Consider the following 19,622-nt stretch of genomic DNA (forward strand, 5'->3'; position numbering starts at 1 on the left):
AATAAAATTCAAATTTTTAAGGTTTTTTAATCAAATGAAATTTTCATTCAAAATCATATTGTAAATACAAATTTAACACACTATTGTCAATTTGTGAAATCGATTGATTTTTGTATCAACTATTCTAGTAAACTGTGGACAAAGTTATGTACTAAATAGGTAGGTAAATAGAATTTTTTTTATTGTGCTTAAAATTAAAACAGTATCATTTTTTAAAAACAAACGGCTTCGTTGTATTATAAGCTAAAGAATTTCGTATTCTTTTGCCAATTATTCGTTCGGCATAGGGAACAAGTGACGGTGCTCTTAAGAATATACCTCTTGCATGTGGTGTCCAAGCACGAAAAACGCAATGAACATCTACCGGTGCGCGTATACCAACCCAACCAGATGACGAGAGAATAATGTCTCCTGAACAATTAAGTTCTTTAGTTTTGCTCTTTAAAACGTATCCTTTTACAATTAAATCTTCAGTGGAACACTGCAAGCCAGGCCATCTTCGTAGGCGCTCCTCATCACCCATTGGAACTTTCATTAGTGGAGTATTTAAGTATTTCTTATAAACGTCCAAGGCATGTTCGGTTTCAACAATCATTGTTGGAAGATCAAATGAAGCAAATAGAAATATTTGTACCCAATCCAAATCTTTTGAATCGCTCTTAATAAAGTCCAGTCGTCCTAAGCCACCTACAAATAAACTCATACCAAGTTTTAAACGATAAGATCGAGGAGAAATCATTTGCTTGGGTTGTAATTCTCCCAACTCTTGTGGTGTTAACAAGTTGGTTATTTGTTCAGGGTGTAAAACACCTGGTGTATCATAGACCCATCGTGACTTTTGATATTCTTTACTTCTTTCATTGAATGTTGTTATCGGTTGCGTTCCCTTACTCATAGCAAAGGCATCATCTACATCATCAATATTTTTTATGAAAGTACGTCTAATTGTGCCCACTGGTACTGCATCAGTTATATTTCCAGTTTTACGAGCACTTTCTATGCGGAGTTTTTCTTCTTCGGCTTTTATAAACTTTTCTGATTTCAGTCTTTTAAAGCGTTCATAGATTCGTATTTCCGATGGTCTAAATATGGGAAACTTGAGCATTTTAAGAGTTGTTCCAGGCCATGGACAGGTAGTAGCTTTTCGTATTAAATCTGATGTTTCCGGTCGACAGTAATCCGAATTTAAAAGAATATTAAATAATGAACTTTTGCCCACATTTGTACAACCCAACAAATAAACATCTCCTTTATATGCCCATATTTTGTGCAATTGTGTAATAAGTTCTTCAATTCCATAACCAGTTTTAGCCGAAATCAAACTCACATGTTTCACATTCAATCGATCGAAGCCAGATTTGAGGATTTCCTCCGTCAAACATTGTTTTACATGATCCAAATAGCTGTTACTATCCCGTGGCAAGAGATCAACTTTATTGCCAACAATAATAACAGGTCTTTTTGATCCTAATAATTCATGTACTCCAGGCCATATTGAACAAGGAAAATCTAGCAGGTCAACCATAACAATAGCCAAAGCGTATTTATCTTTAATACTTGATATGGTTTCGATATAAGATTCCGTTGTGACTTCGATATCTAAAGCTACATTATAGTTTTTTAGAAAATGACATCGTTGACAAGTTAAACTTTTAAGTTCATTTTCCGTTCGTCCCTTAAAGATTTCGGTTGGTAAAAATCCTACAAAAAGTTTGTATTAATTATAATAATTTTTAGTAGATACAATGTACTAACCTGGACTTGTCTGGTGTTTACAATGTAAAATGGCACCACATCCATTACAGGGCACATTTGAAGCAGGTATATTTGGATCAGCAGTTCCATACTTATTTTCTTTTAATAATCCATTTTCTCCATTTGTTTCATTGTAGTACTCATAATCTTCCATCCAATCTTCAGGTACATCTGAACTATAACAATTTAATGTTTTTTGTTCTTTACGGTACCGTTTTAAATCTTTTTTGATTTTATTTTGTATAGATCTTTTTAGACCGTAACTCATGTATTCATCTTGTAGCTCCAAATGAGAACTATAAAAAATGTGCTGGTGGTTTTCATATCTTTGTTGAGAATCCATCCATGATTTTTGACGCAGACTTAACTTGGTATTTTCTTTAAAATCTGTGGACAGGAAACGTGAGAGCTGTGCAGCATATTGTATATTCTTAATTCTAAATAAAGTTGAATTCAACTTTATCATAGTAAATTTTATTAATAATATTAAATACTTTTATTACTAGAAGTTACGAACATCTGACTAAAAAAATAAACACAGAGTAGATTTCAAAAATACTACATAAATTAACAACTATGAGAAATAAATTCGCCGCAATTGTGACAAAAAAATAAAAAAAAGACATTTTCACTTTAATCTATAAGCCCCAAAACTACACTGCTTTTTTAAAGCTGTAAACCAATTAAATAAACATAAATATATGAAATATCTAAATAAACATACTTCTGTATGTATTATTATTTCGAGTTAAAGGAATTGGTTTGTTTTTCTTAAATAAAAATCGCTAAAATTCCTGTTATCGGTAAAAGTCTTTTCCCTACTTAACTGATTTTAAAATCGCTAGATTTAATGGTCAAATTACCACCACTGTACACGACTTTCATTTCGTTTTTCTCCTTCAAGCTCTGTTTTGTTGTTATAAACAATTTTTTTGCTTCCAAAATTCCACTTTCTGATCTCTCGGAATCCGTTTTTATTTAAAATCGTTGAAAATTTAAAAATTAAACGTAATTGAAAACTTAGCCGGCTTACAGTCGATTTTAAGCCGCCACCGACATATTTAGTGTTAGTCGCCATTAATATTTGTCGGCGCAGGACTCTGATTACCACCACCAGGGATGGAAAATTAAATGTTTTCAGTATCAAAAAATATTTCAGAGGGTACTTTTTTGGACCTCAGAGTACTAAAATATTTTTTGGCTAAAAACTAAGATAAACATATTTCTAAATGACTAGTTTGATCAGGATAAAATTAGACATAGGTTATGTTGATAGGATGATGTATATCAAAGCCGAAGAAATACACCTAGGCCACTATCAGGCCTGTTGTGCGCACCTTTTCATGAAAAAATTGGACATATGTAGGTGTAGCCAATTTACACCACAAATTATACAGGGACGGCGCAAGGGGGGCTCAAAGTACGGTACCTTCGAAATGTATTTTTTTTTAAACTAGTTTCTCATCCAATATCAAAGATTTTTATATTTTTGCAAACCAAGGAAATGGGTTCATGGTTTCTCATAGCTACCATACAAATATTACACCGATATTTTACTTTGTAAATATAATAAATTTAAAAGTCATGATACATTTTGTTTTATATCAATATTTCAGGTCCTAATGAAAATCAGGCCACATATTAAATTAAAATTCGGCGTTCATACATATGTTAAAAAATCAATTGTTCTATCAAATTCCATACATTGCGCTCCATGTCATATATATATTCTAGTACATCCGATTCTGTATATGAAGCAATAATTTGCTTAAAATTCAAATATTTTTTACCAAAAACTGTGGTTAAATTCTTAATTTCAATAAATATTAACATATAAAATACTAGATATACATAAATTAAATCATTCGAGTTTTTATCATTTGAAAATCATATGTTTTAAAGTCAAAAATTTTTGAAAATTTTGGAAATTTTCTCATAAATTTTTGAGAAATATTTATAAATATGTATGTGCCAAAATATTCTTGGAATTTTAAATTTGAATATGATACAGGAGTATCAAATAAAACTCGGAAGTACCAAGGTACTTTTCAACATCAAATAGTATCAAAAAAGTACGATAGTACCAATTTTGCCAACCCTGACCACCACTGTACACGACTTTCATTTTGTTTTTCTTCTTCAAGCTGAAAGAGCCGGGACGGATTATCGGAATAATTTATAAAGAAAAATTCTGAAAATATAAAAAAATAAAACTAGACAAAAAGTGCATTGAAAATAATTACATAAAAATAAACATCAAAAGTAACTCCGTTTTACAAGTGCTAAACCGAAATAGGTTTTCTTTTGAAGGAAACAAAAGAAATTTCGAGTGAAAGAAGTGTAGAATATTAGAGCAGACTACAAACGGTGAAAAAAGTACAGTGAAATTTTTCTGAGTAAAAGAAAATTATTGTTGTGTTAGTGTGCATTGAGGTAAATGAATGCAAGAGACAAAAAAATTTATGTAGTATATTTCTTATAAATAATTAAAATAAAGAAGTATACAATATTGAAAAAGGTAAGAGTTATTTAATTGTCTAGAATGAATAGCAAAAAAGGTATTGTATATAGCTAAAGTACACACTCTTATAGATATTGCGAAAGAAATGAACCGTTTTTGTGTGACGATGTTTTATTTTTTGTTGGTGTACTTTGTTGTTATTAACAAAAAAACTGAGTAAAAAAAAAAACAAGTGAGTGTGTGTATTATGTGTACATATGTGTGTGTGCCTTTTTTGTAATTTGGAGTACGTACGCAAAAAAGTATTTTCATTAGAAAAAGGGAGCCCCAAATAAGAGAGAAAGAGAACAAGAGATCATCTTTAAAGACAAACATCTTTAAGTTACCAGACTTTAAAGGCAAACAATTTTCTTTTTTTTACTTTTTAAAATATTGAAAAAATTTCTAAAATGAAGAAAGATTTTAATAACAGTTATAATTTAAAATTAGAGAGCTTTATTGGAAGCAAATTTTAGAATTTACTTAACTATTTTTTGAAGGTTTAAATAAATGAAATTTTGTGTAAACAAAGATATGGTAGCCCAATTTTAACAAATACCTACAAAACACAATACAAATGAGACAGACCAAGGCGACCTAAAAAACATAATTTCTACTTTTGAATCAACAAAAAGAAGTTGTTTTTCTAGAAATGTAAGTTGGTTGGTAGATTTGTGTTAGCAGTATATAAAAAATATATAAAATATTAAAATCAGCTAGCTATGTATGTACGTACGTATGTATATTTGGAATGGAAATGATTTTTAAACAACAACAATGCATTAAAAGAGCCACTTAGTTTCTTTATAATTACTCTTTCTTTTTTACCTTCCACGTTTTCCTTTTTAATTTCTTACAATTTTATTTTCAATTGCAATTACATACAATGTGTACATATGAATGTATGTATGTATAGTGTGTATATGTTTAAATGTGAAGTAATGCCATTTGGTATTTTGCAGTCACTGTTGCGAAATACACAACAGAATATACAAATATCAGTGAAGAGAACTGTAATTGTTTTTCTTATTTTCTTTCTTAAATCCTGTTTTTGTTGTTTTATATAATTCGAAAATCGAAATTCGAATGCATCAAATTGCTGGTAGATAGATATGTGGGTGTATTTTCTTGTCTTTAAATTTATTAATGTTTGCTGCAATAACTATCGAAGTAAAAGTTAATAAAATATATATTCTTACAGTGGTCCGGTAAAGAAATAGTAAAAGTATTCCTTAACTTTGAAGAAGTTTTTGCTTTTTTTAATTCAATTCATTTTAAAAGAAACAAACTATTGGAACAAAAATATTGATTTTTTCTGCTGCAAGTGAGCCTCCTGCACATCAATTGCAAAAGAAAGAAACAAAGTGCAATTTAAAAAATAAAGCCAATACAAATATAAATGTACTAACTGAAAAAATTAAACAAACAAAAAAAAAATATACCTTTAAACATTTTATTGTTCATCGTCATCAGTATCACCTTTGTTTTGAAAATAACTTTTACCGACTGCATACATATTAGGGTATTCAGTTATTAAGGTGTTAATGTAAACGGTTATTTGAACATATTCGAGATTTTGAGTAATCAAATGATACAAGTTTTTGTTAAAATTTTGTTTTGTTTCAAATTAGATAAATATTTAATGAAACAGTACAATTTTGGTGAAAATTTCTCTATAGAATTAACAATTTTATCGTTATCTTTAAAGAAACTTTGAGGGATTCTTTTAAAAAACTACAAAATTAATCGGTTAATCGAATGAAAGTTAAACTACTAAATGCCCTAATACATACATACATATAAGATATACAAGTAAATAAAACATATTTTTCTATTACTTTAGATTTCGATGGGTTATTTCATTGAAATTTTAAGAACAAAGCTTTGAATTAGAAATGGCTTAAACATGAGAAAAAGCTTATGTTTTTCCAACAAGAAAATATTTCGGAATTGTATAAGGTTTATTATTTTGCGCCAAGTATACAGTAGCTTCTTACTCTGCGTACTCCCCTAATAAAGAAGAAAAAATCAAACAAAACAAAAAATAAATATGCCTTTCACTTTTCAAGGCAATTTCTGCACTTTTTAATGAAAACATTTAAATGTATCTCACGCTATACGAGAAATTTGATAGAAGCTCTCATGCAAACAACAATAATAATATTGTAATAAAGATATTATTTCAAATAATATCTGAAAAAGGAAATAAACATAAAAATTCTTATTAACAACTAGTTTTAAGTATGGTAACAACATGAATCGAAACATATTTAGTTATATTTTTAATATAGTTTCTATGTACAGAACTTAGATAGGAGATAGGGCCGTATGTATTTCTTGATTGAAAAAATAAAAGCATAAACAACTATCCAAAATACATATTAAAAAAATGTTAAGTTTTACTAAATATTACTTTGATCCAACATTATTCAACTAATACAATTAAATTACCCATTTCATTTTAATTGCAGAAGCTAATGTGGATTGTTTGTAACCAAAGCATAACCAAAGATTATTGATTTTTTACTGACTACCGGATGTTTCTGTAGGGACATATATTAAATATATATTTCCAGAAAATTACTACAACAAAAATAAATCTTTGGTTAATTCTCCTAACTGGTGCCAACCAATTATAACAAACAAGATCTTAAACAATATAAACTTCAATAAAATCTTAGGATCTTGTGTTTATTTTACTGAAGTTAATTAAGAAGAAAGAACTACTTTCACTTACAATTCACATATATATTTTTGGAATATAATATTTAAAGACAAATAAACGGCTTTTTAATGATGTCGTCCGATCAACAGTTCTTTTTAAAATGGAACGATTTTCAAACGAATATGGTGACATCGTTTCGGCACTTAAGGGATGAAAAAAGTTTTACAGATGTAAGTATGTAAACAAGTTAGAATAAATAATATTCTAATTTAAATCCTTTACTGATCGAGTAAATAAAGTTTTTAATAATAACAATACAATACATATTTAATAAACTATTAATATTTTTTAGGTAACTCTTGCATGTGAAGGACAAACATGTAAAGCACATAAAATGGTTTTATCAGCATGTAGTCCGTACTTTAAGGCATTGCTCGAGGTAATATTTTTCTACTAATTAAACAAAAATCATTACTTATAGTTTGTGGTATTCAATATTACGAATTTACACAAATCTAAGCCCGCAATAATTTTTCGTAATTATCTTATATTTTCTTGCAGGAAAATCCATCCAAACATCCTATTATCATACTCAAAGATGTTTCCTACATACATCTGCAAGCTATTTTAGAATTTATGTATGCTGGCGAAGTGAATGTGTCACAAGAACAGTTACCTGCATTCCTAAAGACAGCTGATCGCCTCAAAGTGAAAGGCTTAGCAGAAACACCCAGTTCTATAAAAAGGGAAGGTTGATGGTGGTAAATGCTTAAATTTTGAGGTCCTTACAAAGATCTACCTTCCACAAAAGAAAACAAAAAAATAAGCAACAATACATTTAAAATGCAGCAGCACACACGTACACCCGCAAGATTTCTTCACTATACAATAAAACATATTAAATTTATCATTGATCCCTCTTTAAATATATCTCCAACTTGATCTTCCCCTTCCTTTTATTTGTGAATTATTTTCCTGACTGTATAAGATCGTTAATCAAAACATCAATACAAAAAAACACCAGCAAAATTTCAATTAATTCGAAATTAAAAACAAAGTAATATGTATACTTAAATTTATGTGCAACCACCCTCCAATAACAATGTAAAAGAAAATCTGAAAATTTTATTAAAACATGAAACTGCAAAACGTTGCTCTTTAAGAAAAAATCAATATGAAAAAACAAAACATTTTATAAACATTCGATAAAAACAACTATGTTAGGATTCTTATAAAAAAATAAAAAAAAACTCAAATCCATTGCATTCAATTTTAAGTTTTGCTTCTTCTCAAATCTGTGAAGTAATTAGTTTATTTTCTCTTATAATTTAATATTTAATTTGACATATACATTAATATCTGTATCTTAATTTCGTATTATAAATATTTTTCATTTTCTTTTTTTAATTAATTTATATTTTTTTATAATATTCCGTGTTTTCAATGAAACGTTCTTTTTTTACTTTAAAAAATTTTCATTTTCTTCAAAAACAAAAAATGTATTTCATTTCTCAAAAACTTAAGCAAGTATAATTAAAACTTGAATATTATCATTTAAATATTAATTAAAAGCATAAATATTAATTTTAATTACTATATATTATATATAAAAATAAAAATGTGAAAAAATAAAAATAATTTAATAATGGAAAATAAACAAAAAATCTTTTACTGAATATTTTTCTCCTCATTCAAGGTTAAAAAAACAAATTTTCATGATTATTAACAAGATCCATTAAGTTCACTTTTTATATATGTTTATGGAATCGATTTTTATGCTCAATAAATATCCAATGTTTGACATATTTGACATATTGAGGATAAAATGGAATTCTTCAGATTTACAATTACATATGATGTAATTTGTTTCTTAAAAAGAATTTTACTTGACTTGTCTGTGATTCCACAGACAATAGTAGCATTCAATCTCCTAAAACACCCTGTTTAAGTAAAAATTTTAACTTTGTATTTTACTTAAAATTTTAATTAAAAAAAATTGTTGCTAAATAATACATTTTTACTGAAAATTCGAATTTTTGGTAAACAATTAAATTTATTAATTAATTTTACTGATCTAATGGAGTTCGTTATAACCAAGATTGATTGTAATAGTTTAAAATAATGTAGCTAATTTACTACAAGACTGGCATAACTTAAAATTTAGTGTTTTTCAACAGAGTATTAAATTCTTTGATAAACTTTGTGTTACAGTGATTCTTCCAGAAAACGTCAAGAGTAAAACTCTAGTTTTTTCATATATTTGGTACATAAAAAATATAGTTTAAGTTCAGATTAGAATCATAAAGGTCTATACTTTATATATTTGGTTTTCTGTTTTAACTCCGATAATTTATTTAAGAGCCATTTTACTCGGAACGGCGTTTTTTGAATTATGACAGTCTTGTAGTAAATGAGCTATATGATGTTTGACAGGCTGTGTAAAAATCAATCAGCTGTTAAAAATACACCACCATCCATGAATTTACAAAAGTGGCCATAGAATTGTTCATTAATTCCTTCTCAACACTGAAAACAATCTAAAAGATAAACAAAATAGAGCAGGACATGCGCGTATATATGACAACAACAATAATAACAACACACGAAGATTGGAAAAAACAAACAAAAACAAAACATGTTACAATTGTAGAATACTGTCAAAAAGAGTAAGAAGAAGTAATGTAAAAAAGATACATTCGAAGAAGAAACATTAATTCTTTACCAGGATCAATCAATACTTTTCGTACATGGTACAACATTATAGTGTATTCTGTTTTTTGTGGATTTTTTAATATTTTAACAATTAAGAAAAAAATTAAGTGAAAGTGTATTACATTAAAACTATTAAAAAGTTTAAACTACTATGGATCGTGAAGGATATGGGCCAGAATTTGGTAAGTTTGCCCGTAAACAGTTAATATTACAATAAGGGAGGAAATTTTATAAATGCAAAGGGGTGGTACTATCTATACTAATAAATATTAAAATAATTTGTTTATTTTAAATTCTAGATGATCGTTTGATAAAATTAGTGAAAGAAAATTCGGCCATTTACGATGTCAGTCATCCACATTACCGGCGAACCCCAGTGCGTATGGCAATATGGGATAATATAGCCAAAGAATTAGGAGCACCATGTAAGTAAAAGAAACGTACAAAAATGGTATAGTTTCTTTGTATTGACACGATGACTACAAATGTTTAAGGGTGGTTGAAATGTTTGGGTTGCTGCTTACTACTTTATGTTTGTTTCATTTTTATAATTTTGTTACATCAAATATACTTGTATTCCAGCTCGTTTTTTGCAAACAAAATGGAAGAATATACGTTACAATTATCTACAGGAACAAAAGTGTCTGGAAACGGGCACCGTTAACACAAACATAAGAAAGAGAAGATTCACAGAAGATTTATCCTTTCTAAAGTATACAGCTTATCGAAGAGATGGCACTGGCCCCATAAAATCCAATTGCAACGGATCGTAAGTGGAATTAGAAAAGAAAATGTGAATCTAATATGAGAACAAAAACAATATTCTATTTTTTTCAGTGATGACAGCAACAGTTATATGTATCCCGACAATTTAGCCCCTGCTAATAGTAGTAATACTTATGAAGTTATCGAACTCGACCGCAGTGATGATGAATGTGACGATTTTTTGCCGGATGTTTCGGCATTTTTAGCTCCAATGAATGATATAACACAAACCTGTCCACAAGATCCGTATGGTCTACCTGATAAACCCGAAGAGGCAAATGTTCAAACTAAACAAGAGCCTGCTGTAACAATAGATCACAGCTCAGGAGACAATTCAAAACGTTCAGTTTCGCCGACAAATTCACAATGTTCGAATCGGTCATCACCACTGCTAACACCAATTCTAACAACAATAACCAAAAATGGCAATGAAATGAATAGTATTAGTAATGGTAATACCCAATTATATTCTGAGGTTACAATCCAGCCTATACTACGAGCTCCGTCACCTTTAAAACGTCCCTTAACAATATCACCGACTCAAGATCAGATGTTAACAAATAGCGTAAAACGTAAAAATACTTCTGCACTAGCGACACTTAATACTGATCCAATTGAATTATATTGTCTTTCCTTGGTTGATTGTTTTCGAGCTATGCCACGTTCGGAGAGAGAGAGGGTCAAATTCGAATTTGCTAAAATCCTTAAAGATGCCCACTATAAAGATCAAATGTAAAACGCGACTTAACTATTGCCCCTTATTACAACTGCTGTTGTTGTACTTTTTTAATAAAACGACTCGTAATAAAGCCGATAGTCTTTAGTGAAATTTCTTTTATACTTATGTACTTTGTAACTCAACTTTCTTGAGATAATATTAACATTTAATAGGTTGCATTTAGACAACTAATGACGGAACTCAATTATAAGTTTTACTATAAAGAAAACAGTGTACATACATAGTAATTTTTATGTACATATTATCACCTAAAATCTATGCAAGAGACCATCAAAAAGAAAAAAATGTGGTTAGTATTTCCTTGCCTTTTTGAAGACGATAGATACATATGTATGTAGCAATTAAAAAGTAATTTATTAAATACAATATTATATAATTTATTTAAATAAAAGTATAAGAACCATAATGTTTAAGTTCTCGTGTATTTTTTGAATATAAGTATTCTGCATAAAATCATTTATTACACTCGATTTAACAAACTATTTTTTCAAAAAGAAATTAGTTGGTAATATGTTAATAATATTTACATATTACTGGATGTAAATATATGTAAACACATATGTAAGTATGAAACACACGTTGGACTTATTTTGAAAGTCGTTAATTTGATTCGGAAGAAAAAACTTTTCGAGTTATGTTAGTGTTGTTTGGATTCTAATATTATGTACACATTTTAGGGATTTTTTTCAATTATATTGTTAACTGGATTTCAAAAAGCACAAAATGGGGGCTAGGGGGGATAGATGTCTCATTTTTATACCGGGATAGCGGAAACGTTAGTGAAATGGGTCTCATATTAATACTTACTTTATGAAGAATCACTTGACATTATGAAATAAATTGTTTGTTTGCTTTTGATATAAAGTGATGTACGACGTCATACTTTTTTTATTTATTTTGTTCGGGTTTTATTAAAAAATACTTAATTATATAATAATGTTAAGATAAGTTCTTCTTTCCCTTATTATTATTTTTTTTGTTATATTTAATAGTTTATTGTAAGTTTTACTTTTGTTTTTTAATTAATTCAAATTCTGTTCTTACTTTTTTAAAGTATTTATTTAAACATGAGAGTTAAATAAAAAAGCGTCTGATTCTATCATTTGCAAATATTCAAATAAATGTATTTTTAGTTAAATAAAAATAATAGCGTTGTTTACGTAAAATAAGAGAAAAACTACAGTTAACAAAAAATAAAATACAAAATATACACAAGTATTGAAATTTATAACGGTTCATAAATTCCATAACTAAACGAAAATTTCTGTTGTTTTATTATTTTTGTAAAATACATATGAATACATACATACATATTTAATATAGCAAAAAATATTATTCAATTGTTACAACATAAGGCGGCCAAAATTTTTACTTTTGAAGATAAATTCTCAATTTCTTGCTTAAAACAATTGTATAAATTATTTCAATTTGTTAAACAAGTTTTTTTTAAATATTTTTTTTTTCGTCATTAATACAGGCAGCTGGCTGAAATTATGACGCCTCTATCAATTATAACATAAAATTAATAAAATTCAATAATAAATTAATGTTGCATTGATAATTGTTCATTTGAAATATTGGTCATCAATTCTAACATTTCAATTAATTGTGTTTAAAAAAATATACATATATTTTCATTTCAAAACATTAGATTCATTTATAATAACATTTCTTATAATGTGAAGCCAATTGGTTGTTATTAGTTTCCAATCATATTTTGCAATTATATTTCAGAAAGTATTATTTTAGTTATATGTATAATATACCGAATAAATGTAATACCTATTGGTATGTACCTGCATGGATACATATTATAATAATATTACTACCTTCTACATTCTTAATAATGTTTTGTTTCATATTTAAAACAGTCTTATTACTTCACTGGTTGTTTTTCTTCAAAGTGTTAAATAAAAATACATTCTTTCAAAAAAAAAAAAAAAAAACATATTAATATACCTATACTTCAAGACGGGTTTCCACAATTCACTTTAGATGACAACAATTTAAAGTCAAGTCTTTTACCTTAAAGTGAATTGTAAAATCCGTCTTTAGTATACATACATATTTCGAAAAATGTATTATCCATAAAAATTAAAAAATAAATCCTAAATTATAAACATATAAACAACAAAAACATGTAACGTACATCTCAACATATAATTTCCACCAACTTATAATCTATTTATATTATTAAATTATGTATAAAAAGTTACAGTTAAATTCGTAAATATTTTTAACGAACAAATAACTGTAAATATGTGTTTAGCCTATTTAGTTATCTAAACCTAAGTATTAAACATCGTCTGAATAATGTTAATTAAAATGTATTAATAAAAAAATTTAACATTAGATTTTTTCTTCTATTGTGTGAATCCAGAATATTTTCCGTCGTCTTATTAGTAATTTGTATGCTTTGTTATACACTGATTATAATATTGTTATTTTTATAGTGACTGGCATTGATAACTAACTGTTTATTACAAGGGTTTTTATTCATGATAGGGTGTATTCAGTACCGAACCATATTCCTGTTTAGGTTGTTGTTGTGTTTGTAATGCAGAAGACGGCGACATATTGACATCAGCTGAGGAAAAAAATTACAATTTTTGGTTTAAGGATCTTTTAGCTATAACAAAAAGAATGAATATAATATTTTTGTTGTTGATTAATACTTTTCCAACATAAAAACTAAACAAAACTTATGATGCGCCATGAGATCATGAGGAAAATATTACCGAAAGCCAATATAAAGTAGAAATCTTGTTTTTAATTTAATAATTATTATGAAAATACACCTCCACCGTAAATGGTTGTTCATTGGTTTTATACTTTATATAGATTTTTTTTTTGGAAAATTAGGACAAGCTTAACATAATTCCTCTATTAAATTTATAACCCCAATATGTATGCATGATATAATATTAAAATGTTATTTAAAACAAAAATGTTAAGAATAAACACATAAAAAAAAAAAGAATTAAATCCACTTACCCTCTAAATCATTTTGATCATTTATTATATCAGATAAATCATACATGGGTTGGTATGTCATCAATTCTGATCCTAAAATAAAAAAATATATATTTTTTATATTTTTAAGTATAAGGATTAAGTTTAATTGTAAAATATATATTTACCCTTTTTATCATTGCCATCATTGGGTAAATGTAAACCATATGGACCCAAAATATCCGAATCATTAAAAAGCTATATAACAAAAGATTACAACAGATATGATTTTTAATAAAAGTTCTTTAAATTAACATACATACTGAAATGAAAAAAACTTTTTTTGTTGCTAAAAATGTTTTATCAATATGTATAAATAACAGTAGTAAGTTTTAAATAAATATGTATAGAAGTTATTATCAGAAATACTTTATTAGATTGTAAACAAGAAAACAATGAATTATCTTCGAAGGTAAGAAGAAGAAGATTAAGTGACATTTAATTAAAATTTGGAAAACTACCGTTAGTTGTGAAAAAGTAATTGTTTTGTAGTTGAAGCATCACTTTGATTATTTTACGATTAACCGAATACTGATTATTTTTTTCAATTTATTTTAATTCATTGGTTTTTTGTTAAGGCTGACCTTATTTAGAATGTCCTCTTCCATAGCTGGCGGCAAAAATATACGATGATTATTGTTCTCAAATGTATTGAGATTTGAATTCTGTATAGAGTTGAGTCCGTTTAAAGGCATCTTTTTTATTTAATGTTTTTTTTTTTTATTTTTTATTGAAAATTTATTTTGGTTTACATGGTTTTTTAAGATTTAATTAATTAACATGTAACATAGTTTGTTGTTGTAATTATTTGATACGTGTATCATTTAGTTTGTAATTTTGTTTTATTGGGTTGAGAGGGAAGCAGTCGTGTTAGAATAATTATGTGGAATCCATTTATTTTAATTCAGTTATATAAAATGAAAAGATGAACGATTTCATAAAATAAAAAAGTATGGAAACAAGTTGAACAAAGAGCATGTGAAATTAACAAATTAAGAAAGGAAATTTATTCGTTTGTTAAACTTACTACAGTGTTTTTTCTTCTTTTTTTTTTTTTTGGTACATAAAATGTACATTTTTAATACGCACATACACTTGTGTATGTTAAAAATTGAAATTCATTTAAAAAAAAATAAGTAAAATTAAAGAGAACGTATAAAATTATTAACAAGAAATTTCTAAAAAAAAACACGTGCAAGTCTTCATTTGATTTGATTTGGTTTTCTGTTTAAACCTACTCTAGATCATTGAATAGTGATTCGTTTAAGAATTGCAAAATTTTGTAACGAGTTTGTTCAATGTCATCATCATTATCGTTTTGATTTGAATTGGAAATTTGTTTACTGCCAGCAGTTAAATTGTTAGCATCCTCATAATTTGTTTCTTCATCATCATGTGCATTTAAAATTGGTAAACTTACACCAAGCAAAGTATTGTGATCCAAAGAGTAAACATCACTTCGCAGTAAATCCTTCAAACCTTCCAGTTCGTCCTGCACAATGTCTAAATGACCGCTGACTTCATTACTGTGAAGTAGAAGAGAAAATAAAAAAAGAAACAGAAGAAACACGTTTAGTATTTTTATAATTCTTAAGTGCAACTAAGATTTCTCCCAGTTACTAACGCAGTACTCAACCGCATGACATCTTGATTATTCTTGTATTTAGCTATAGCCATGTTACTGCCATTCTCATTCTTCGATGTGCCTGCAGATTTTTCAGAACTGTTCTCGTTGTTATTGTTGTTGTTGCTATTATTTGTGGATGAAATGGCTGCAGCAGCTGCGGCAGCTGATGTAGACGGTTGTGAGCTACAATTTCCAGATGTTGAACCAGACAAATATGTTGAAAATTTGCCACTATTGACAGTAGAACGACCAAACTGTTGTTGTAGAGCCTGTTTGAAATTGTCATTGCCACCAATGTTACTATTTTCCCCAGCAGATATTAGGGAATTATCCTAAGAAAAAGATTTTATAACCAGCCAGTAGAAGGGAATAAAAAATGTACTTACTTCAAATATATCAGCGGGTATATCGTTAGTAATGAAACTATTTGGGTTGTACAAGTCAGAACTATTGCCTGCCAATAGGGCGTTTTCTGCTGATGAAGCTGTGTTTGCAGATGACGTTGGGGTATTAATCAAAAAACTACCCGTGGTGTTTGAATTCGACTGACGCGAATCTTCGCTGAAATTGGGTGAAATTAAATTTGGGTCCGGAGTCAGGCCACGATTTTCTGGGTAGATATTCAGGAAAAGCATGGGATCTAAAGCAGCATCTTGTTCAGATTTAATTTGTATAGGTTGAGGAATCTGCTGTGCTAATTGTTGTTGTTGTTGTTGCTGATGTTTTGGTGATGCTTGCGACTGGCTGGCAAGACGCTGAACTTTAGAACCGGAAGTGCCAGACGCTTTAGCGCGATTTTCCATTTCGTATTCATTTTTAATGCGTCTCTGGCGATTTTTCTGTTTTAACAATTGGTTTCGTGCCATCTCCTCACGCACCATCGGTGTTGTCAGCACGTTATCCTCATTGTAGCTAACGGGACTGATGTTTGTTTCTTGAGGTTGCGCATCAGGCACTTCAGTTATGTGATAAAATATTTTCGAGCCATCATTATTGATTGTATGTACAAGACCGTCATTCGCAGCAGCAGCTGCAGCTGTAGCGGCTGGACTTAAATAGCCAGTATCTTCTGCACTCTGATTGGAAAAATCATAGTTTTGAGAGATCATACTACCACTTGAATGGGGCCGTTCAATATTATGTGGCGAGTGGGCTACGTCGGGATCTGTAGAGGGAGTTGCCGGAGTAGCAACTCGAGCAAATGGGCTATTCGGCACCATTAATTCAGGTTCAACATCAGCTACTTCATCGAGCAATTCTTCGCCCAACTCATGAATAACCGGTCCACCATCCGATTCCGACTCACTAGTCTTGCGTAGTTTCGACTTATCCGGTATGTCGTTTATCATTAACTGCATGTGCCGTTTTACACTGGTCATATTACGTTGTGGCTGCACAATCGTTATTAAGAATTGTATAAGTTTATTTACAATCTGCTGCTGTTTGGCATGTTTCTGCCTTAATGAAGCAATTTCACGCCATAAAGCCTCATTTTCCTGTTTCATCACCGAGAAACGAGAATCCAATGAATCTTGCCGTCCGCGCATGGCCTTGACATCTTGCAAAACTTTTGTTACAGCTTCTGGCTTTAAGGCAGACTTTTCATCAACCGATTTGGTTGAAGCAATCTTGCGCTTAATGTGTTCCAATAAATATGGACAATTTCGTTTGAAACAGGGATGAGTAAATTCCATTTCATCTCGATCAAATTTTAAACCACCATTATCAATGGAAGTTATTTTATGAAATCCATCTGTAATATTTGAAGAATAAAATAAATTCCACTAGAAATTTATTTAAATATTTTATATAATGCTTACACATATTTAATTGCCTTATAAAGGAGGCCATATTATTGTGTTTATAGTTGAGAGGCAACAATTCTCGAGCAAATTGGGCCTGATTTTGGATAATAAAACTGCGTCCATCCTAAGTAATAAAAAATGATCAAATATATTGGAGATATACATACATATATAAAGTAGTTTCATATTTTTGTGGTTTTTAAACCATTTTTTAATATATTCCAAATTTAATGTTGTTATCAATAACAAATACGATTAAATGCGGTTAATTAATGTATTTATTTATAACCATAGAAACCATGCTTTCTTTAGATACAACAGACATTTTTCTATTGTGGATAACGAGAGTCTTCCAAACACACTATCTTAAGGTTTTTGAGAGAAATGCTTTGTAATTAAACTATCAACCAATTTCAACTTTATTTTAATTCATGATTATTAATGATTATTATACATACCTTACTCCAACAAATGAGATTATTAGTTTCGGGATCTTCAACTAAACGCCAAAGCTTGGCCAAAAATGCCGGCACACCGGCGCCCGTCTCACTGAATGTATGCATTCCTTTTCCCTTTAGACAGTTATTTTTTAGATTTTGCTCTATTTTGAAAGAGTTTTGTTATCTATTCACTTGGTATTTGTTTATCTTCAATAACTAACAGCTGAAAGAAAAAATAGTAAAGGCGAATTATTTACTCTGTGAAATAAATAAAAAAGGCAAGCGGTCAAGAATTTAAATTTTCAAAATCTGTAAAAAATCGAACTTATGTAGAAGAAACATGATTTCTTCAAATAAATGGACTTTGGCCGATCATAAGGCTGATATTAATATATGTACAATGCAAAGGTACTGGCGAATTCTGGTATGGTAATTATTATTCCATTTCATATATGGAGTTTAGCAAAGTCCGCTAACAGAAATTTCGTATACATAAGATTTGAGAGTCTCGTTAAAACGACAACTTAGACGAGTCTACAAAATGGCAACGAATTCCTTTTGATCGTGTTTAAAAAATGGAAGCGACTTCATGGACGAATCTATTAGCTCTATGTCGAATAGGGGCTTCACTGTTTTTTATCGTTTTATCCGGGTCCGACTGTAGTATTAAATTTCACAATATATGTATACACATGTGTGCATAACATTACTTACATTTAAAAACGTACATACATATGTATGTATGTATATGTTCCAAATGTAATTTATGAATTAGTAACTGTATACATTTAAATGTACAAATGTCGATGAATGAACGAAAATAATAATAATAATATAGTAAATGTAATTACGAGAGTTTTTAATGCAAATCAAAGTGTAAATAAAAATACAATACACAGAAAATGTAATACACATTTCTTAATATGATAAATAACTAATTTGATTTGCAATATTCAATACAATTTTAATGATTTAATAAATTATTAGTTCTTTAGTTGTTATCATTATAATTATTAAAAGTTTAACTAAAAATAACTATGAAAAATTTATGAAAACCATACACAACGAAACTAAAATGAAAAAAATAAGATTTAAGGCACAATCAAAATCCAAATGAAGCAGCACCTAAATTGGTTTTAATTTTTTTATTTTTCTTTCGTATATTTGTTGTTGTCAACTTTGTAGTATAATTATTAACAATATGCAATTTAATGGCTACTAAAATAAAAGCACATACACAAATGTCGACAACATAAGAGGCGATGATGAATATGACGACGAAATGAACAAACGAAGGGAAAATTTTTTTATTTGTATCAAGATAAATGGATTAATTTCTTACAATTTTCAGTATAACTTGATATAAAACACTTTCAATACACTTTATAAAGAGGTTATATTAAAAATTATTAATTTTATTAGCCTTGAATTAAGAAAATTAATTTTTTTAACAGCGTAGTTAAAATTTTCACAAATTCGTTTTCTTTACACACGTACTTTCAACAAATTAATACGGTTGATATTTTTAGTAGTAGAAACGGGTATAATTTATCACAGGAATTAAGTACTATTTACAATGTGGCGAGAGTATAGTACCATTTA

General features: G+C 28.6%; 4 protein-coding genes across 11 annotated transcripts; 2 read left to right on the plus strand and 2 right to left on the minus strand.

Moving 5' to 3' along the window:
• Nucleotides 1-13: 13 nt before the first annotated feature.
• On the minus strand, nucleotides 14-2,303 carry LOC119600686 (nitric oxide-associated protein 1). The gene is made up of 2 exons (XM_037951114.1): nucleotides 1,756-2,303; nucleotides 14-1,701 (listed from the first exon to the last, which is right to left on the minus strand). The coding sequence occupies exons 1-2, from the start codon at nucleotides 2,219-2,221 to the stop codon at nucleotides 206-208; spliced, it is 1,962 nt and encodes a 653-aa protein (XP_037807042.1). The 5' UTR covers nucleotides 2,222-2,303; the 3' UTR covers nucleotides 14-205.
• A 1,567-nt stretch (nucleotides 2,304-3,870) lies between these two features.
• LOC119600649 (longitudinals lacking protein-like) lies at nucleotides 3,871-8,180 on the plus strand. 3 transcript variants are annotated; one of them, XM_037951038.1, is made up of 4 exons: nucleotides 3,871-4,273; nucleotides 6,727-7,150; nucleotides 7,273-7,359; nucleotides 7,482-8,180. In XM_037951038.1, exons 2-4 carry the CDS (start codon nucleotides 7,049-7,051, stop codon nucleotides 7,674-7,676), a joined length of 384 nt encoding a protein of 127 aa, XP_037806966.1. In that variant the 5' UTR covers nucleotides 3,871-4,273; nucleotides 6,727-7,048; the 3' UTR covers nucleotides 7,677-8,180. The 3 variants fall into 3 exon arrangements, with proteins under 3 accessions (XP_037806966.1, XP_037806967.1, XP_037806968.1); XM_037951039.1 differs by lacking the exon at nucleotides 3,871-4,273 and adding an exon at nucleotides 4,887-4,909; XM_037951040.1 differs by lacking the exon at nucleotides 3,871-4,273 and adding an exon at nucleotides 5,229-5,369.
• A 1,231-nt stretch (nucleotides 8,181-9,411) lies between these two features.
• Nucleotides 9,412-11,357, plus strand: LOC119600601. The gene is made up of 4 exons (XM_037950977.1): nucleotides 9,412-9,814; nucleotides 9,932-10,057; nucleotides 10,215-10,401; nucleotides 10,470-11,357. Exons 1-4 carry the CDS (start codon nucleotides 9,784-9,786, stop codon nucleotides 11,131-11,133), a joined length of 1,008 nt encoding a protein of 335 aa, XP_037806905.1. The 5' UTR covers nucleotides 9,412-9,783; the 3' UTR covers nucleotides 11,134-11,357.
• Nucleotides 11,358-12,176: 819 nt separating this feature from the next.
• LOC119600600 (heat shock factor protein) lies at nucleotides 12,177-19,546 on the minus strand. Of its 6 annotated transcripts, none has more exons than XM_037950972.1 (10): nucleotides 19,363-19,546; nucleotides 18,039-18,243; nucleotides 17,596-17,704; nucleotides 16,162-17,528; nucleotides 15,773-16,107; nucleotides 15,569-15,674; nucleotides 14,733-14,843; nucleotides 14,277-14,346; nucleotides 14,131-14,202; nucleotides 12,177-13,723 (listed from the first exon to the last, which is right to left on the minus strand). In XM_037950972.1, the coding sequence occupies exons 2-10, from the start codon at nucleotides 18,141-18,143 to the stop codon at nucleotides 13,629-13,631; spliced, it is 2,370 nt and encodes a 789-aa protein (XP_037806900.1). In that variant the 5' UTR covers nucleotides 18,144-18,243; nucleotides 19,363-19,546; the 3' UTR covers nucleotides 12,177-13,628. The 6 variants fall into 6 exon arrangements, with proteins under 6 accessions (XP_037806900.1, XP_037806902.1, XP_037806903.1 ...); XM_037950973.1 differs by having other exon boundaries at nucleotides 13,440-13,723; nucleotides 15,785-16,107; XM_037950971.1 differs by having other exon boundaries at nucleotides 13,440-13,723; nucleotides 19,258-19,533.
• Nucleotides 19,547-19,622: the final 76 nt, after the last annotated feature.

This window comes from Lucilia sericata, unplaced genomic scaffold (genome assembly GCF_015586225.1).
Source record: "Lucilia sericata isolate MDLA Ls3-8-SP2 unplaced genomic scaffold, ASM1558622v1 Contig000118F_arrow, whole genome shotgun sequence".
Classification (NCBI taxonomy): domain Eukaryota; kingdom Metazoa; phylum Arthropoda; class Insecta; order Diptera; family Calliphoridae; genus Lucilia; species Lucilia sericata.